General features: G+C 44.4%; 1 protein-coding gene across 1 annotated transcript in view; it reads left to right on the forward strand.

Annotated features, from left to right (window-relative positions):
- Positions 1-5,000, forward strand: part of evi5l (ecotropic viral integration site 5 like) — an 83,496-nt gene that overhangs the window by 16,252 nt on the left and 62,244 nt on the right. The window contains exon 2 of the mRNA XM_048248985.1: positions 3,491-3,941. Coding sequence (XP_048104942.1) covers positions 3,697-3,941 — 245 coding nt within the window. The 5' untranslated portion in view covers positions 3,491-3,696. The remainder of the gene's footprint in view (positions 1-3,490; positions 3,942-5,000) is intronic.

Genomic DNA, 5,000 nt, shown 5'->3' on the forward strand with positions numbered 1-5,000 from the left:
TACAATATGTGTCACCACCAACCACACACTAGTTACCTGATATGATCCAACACACATTCACCCCCATGTGTCACCGCCAGAGAATACAGAACGGATCGGGGGCAAGGCAAGGCTATCATTAGCCTCACATTAAAGGAGCAGTATGGGGCTTTTAAAATGAATGCAGAACACGAATGCAGAATCGGCTCAGAGTTGTGACTAAAAAATGTTGGACTGCATTGTTGCCTCTGTGGCTTCTTCCCACCCCAAGTATCTCCCACTGCCTGTGTGTGAGTGTGTGTGTGTGTGTGTGTGTGTGTGTGTGTGGTGTGTGTGTGTGTTTGTATGTGTGTTTCTGAAGGAATTGGTGGAGCAGTGGGCTCTAGGAGGGTGAGTCAGAGTAACGGTACTAATAGCAGTGTGTGTGTGTGTGTGTGTGTGTGTGTGTGGGGGGCGGTTTGTTTTCTGTCTGATTGGTGCTTTAAGCAGAGAAAGTGTCAGGGTGTTGCAGTACTACTACACTCAACACATACATTTTGCTAATTAGTAACGACCTGAAACTCACACACTCTCTCTCTCTCTCTCTCTCTCTCTCACACACACACACACACACACATAGGTGCACACACTCACACACACACTCACACACACACACACACACTCCACAGATACACACACACACACACACACACACACACACACACACACACAGATACACACACACACACACACACACACACACACACATGGGGTGCACACACATGCCACACACACACACACACACGCACACAGTTTGTATTCAGTATTCAATCTGGTATTCATTTCCTGTGACTCATCAAATTTCATTCACACACACACATCAACAGCAGGGCTTAAAATTCATTTTTCAAAATGGGGAATTTCCCCATAGGTTATTCATGTAGGGGGATTTACACAAATTTGGGGGGGGGGTCGATTCTGATACCAAGTCAAGAATTGCGATTTCAATGCTTGATACTTTTTTTTAAAAAAAGTGTTTGATTTGGGGGCCCCACCCTGACATCATCAGTAATATATACTGTAGTGGGATCATTCACAACAGTGGACATCCTAGATTCTGCTTGACTTCTCCACACACACAAACACACACTGAAAATGATAGCTTATGTGATATGTTTCTATCATATATTTTTAATTCATATAGAGTGTATTTATTTAATAATGCATTTTTAAAGTATAGCATTTTACTAGTAATTACTACTAGCTAAACATATTTAGTCATTTGAATGCCTCATATTGATTTAACCTATAACACTTAGGCATATCTTTAATGTGGTGTGTAGGTCAATTGAGTGCACATTGGTGATGAGTAGGTGTAATTGAGTGCCTGTCACTTTAAGAAAATACCTGAGAGTAATTCTATGGAGTAATTATCCCCCTTCAACCTGACGGTTTTAGGCTATAATTAAGCTAGTGAACAAAAGTTGTGCATAGTGCGGTATGTGTGTATGCAAATCATTATGTTTTCTATGTCATTAGATACAAGAAATGTTGACATGTGAAGACAATCTTTCTGGGATCAAGTGTTGGCGTGACCTGAGCTAGCAGGATAGTTACCAAGGAGCTCTTTCCAGATGTAAAAGTTTGCCATGGTGGCGTAGCCTAGAGTAAAGCGTGGTTCTCTCTCTCTCTCTCTCTCTCTCTCTCTCTCTCTCGTGTGTTATTATTGTGTCCTGCATGAAGCTATGTTCAATTCAACTCGGTAGTTGATCAGTCCGGTCAATAGCACCCCGCATTCAATGCATAGCTTAATGATTAGGCTATATTAACGCCATCAGACAGGCTGTAAAAGTGTATCTGGGGAATTTCTCGCATTATGTCAAAGTCAAAGTCAAAGTCAGCTTTATTGTCAATTTCTTCACATGTTCCAGACATACAAAGAGATCGAAATTACGTTCTCACTATCCCACGTGAAGACAAGACATATTTGCAATTTAAGTCCACAGACAAACATAACATTCAAGTAAATAAAAAGTAAGTAAATAAGTAAATAAGAGGGCACATATAATAATGAAAAAATAAGAGCAGCAAAATTTGGTTGAAATTGTGCATGGACAGTCAATAAATGATGGCTAGAGTTGCGGGACTTGAACAAATTATCATAATACCCGAATCCAAATTGAGTGAAATTTAAGCCCTGAACAGAGAGAGAAAAAAAGGTTTTCTAGACGTATTCATTTATGTATGAATTTGATCACAATTATCAATGTCACAGCCTTATTTCCTGTGATTTATATATCTTATGAAAATGTGTGGACAGACACAGACACACACACACACACACACACACACACACACAACACACACACACACACACACACACACACACACACACACACACCAGTTTTCCTATCAGAAAATGAGATTTCATGGTTTGAGGCATGGCTTTAAATTACTATTTCAGGCTGCCGGGACATTTCAAGGGTCTGGCATCCTAGAGGCACTTGACCCTTAAAAAAACATGAAGTTCTCTCCTTCATTCACTCTCTTGCCATTTCCCAAATGTTGTGTCTCTTATTCCTCTCATTGACTGTCATGCTCTCTATCTCTCTCTCCATCTCCCTCTCTTTTTCAGTGTGTGTTTGAGATAGAGAGAGAGAGAGAGAGAGAGAGAGCAGGGAGAGGAATAGAATGAGTGGGAAAGGAGGAATAGAGAGTGAGGAGACAGGGAGAGAGAGCAGGGAGAGGAATAGAATGAGTGGGAAAGGGAGTGAGAGAGAGAGAGAGAGAGAGAGAAAGAGGGAGAGAGCAAAAGGGAAAGAGAGATGGATGGAGAGTGGGATAACTCTTTGTCCTTCACCTGATTGCATCATGCCGTGCCTGGCAAGCTCACTCTGCAAAGTTCCCCCCAAAAAGGGTAAAGTGCTGGACCGCCGCCGAGAACCTGACCCACTGCAGATAAAGTCGCCCGAGCACTCAGCGTGTGTGTGTGTGTGTGTGTGTGTGTGTGTGTGTGTGTCTGTCTGTCTGTCTGTCTGTCTGTCTAGGGTGACACACGAGAGTGGACATGAGTTTCAGCTATGAGAGGGAATAGAATAAAAAGGGCATAGGATAAAAATCACTTGTGTTGTGTTTTTAATGTTATTCTCTTCATATTTAAGTTGCTTTGGATAAGAGCGTCTGCTAAATGAATAAATGTACATGGATGTAAACGGTGGTATCATTTGTTAAAAATACATAAAAATAAGTGGTTGATACCAGTATGTTGTTTATTGTAAATCACATGTTGTGTTAAAGCTTCATATGTTGTGTATTTCCAAGTTGTCTTCTTTAAAGACCCTGATTACAGACAAACTACATTCAGCATGGCCTTTAAATAAGACAGTGCTGAATGTAGTTTGTGGTCTGTGATTAAGGCAGTCATGCCTCTTGCATATGTATGGAGAACTCACCTCATCTCTCTCCCTCTCTCGGTCTCATATGTATGGAGAACTCACCTCATCTCTCTCCCTCTCTCGGTTTCTCTCTACAGATCCAGTGAGCCCCGATAACGGTTGAAACAGCCTAGGTCCCTCTGCGGAAAGACCTCACACACACACACACACACACACACACACACACACACACACACACACACACACACACACACACACCTCCACTGCCCCATTTAACCCTGACACACACACACACACACTGATCCTCCTCATCTCCACCTCCTCCACTCCGACTGGTAGCCCGATGTCCAGCCCCAGTAGCGGCAGTCCGGAGAGGGAGGGGGGCCCGATGGCCGTGGGCCGACTGGAGAGCCTCTCGTCCCCCGCGGGGCTGGACGGCGACCCCCCCTCCATGGGGAGCCCCGTGCTGAGCCCGGACTCGTCTTCCCACGATGCCGCTCTGTCGGCACCGGCCGCATCGCCGGCCGACTCGGAGAACCTCAGCCCGGACGAGCTGGAGCTGCTGGCCAAGCTGGAGGAGCAGAACAGGTGAGGAAGGGGGACCGGTTACAGTGTGACACCAGAGCAGATGAGGGGACCGGTTAGAGTGTGACATCAGAGCAGATGAGAGGACCGGTTAGAGTGTGACACCAGAATAGATGAGGGGACCGGTTTGAGTGTGTCACCAGAGCAGATTAATAGGACGGATTTGAGTGTGACACCATAGCAGATGATTGCACTCGTTTCAGTGTGGCACCAGAATAGATGAGGGGTACCGGTTAGAGTGTGACACCAGAGCAGATGAGGGGACCGGTTAGAGTGTGACACAATAGCAGATGAGGTCACTGGTTTGAGTGTGGCACCAGACGAGATGGGGGAGTGGTTTGAGTGTGACAATAGAACAGGTGATGGTGTGACACAAGAACAGAAGAGGGGACCAATTTAAGTGTGACATCGGAGCAGAGGAGCTCAATTTCATTGACACTTCAGCAGGATAGGGGACAGGTGTAGGTGTGACAGCGGATCAGGTTTTGGGACTGGTTTCAGGGTGACACCAGAGTAGGGGAGAGAAGCGGTTTTACTGTGTCACCAAACTAGGTGAGAGGACCGGTTTAAGTGGGACACAAGTACAGGTGAAGGAACTGTTTTCACTGTGACACCATAACTAGGGAGAGGACCAATTTAATTGTGACACCGGAGCAGGGAAGGGGACAGGCTTCACTGTAACAACCATTGAAAGTCAGGCTGTGTTTTACTGTTACAGCTGATCATATGAAAGAAAGCACCACTAACATTAACTAGTGTGGTGATCAGGTAGGAACCTTGAAGAGGGAACAGAGAACAGCTCTGCAGAGAACTGCAACTGTTCTCAGGAGATGGTTATCATTATAATAGCATATAGTAGTATATCAGGGATCTCTTTAATCCGCAAAGCCCAGAGGGCCCTATAAGATTCACTGCAGGGGGTTCAACAAAGAATTTGAGCCCAATTTGTTTTCTTCACATGAAAAGAAAACAACAGAAAAATATGAATCTGTCAGTAATTATTATTTGAATGGCTTAACAACACCATCACAAACTTTTATACGTGTATACTTTCATACACTG

The sequence above is a fragment of the Alosa alosa genome, chromosome 7 (assembly GCF_017589495.1).
Source record: "Alosa alosa isolate M-15738 ecotype Scorff River chromosome 7, AALO_Geno_1.1, whole genome shotgun sequence".
In the NCBI taxonomy this organism is placed as follows: Eukaryota; Metazoa; Chordata; class Actinopteri; order Clupeiformes; family Clupeidae; genus Alosa; species Alosa alosa.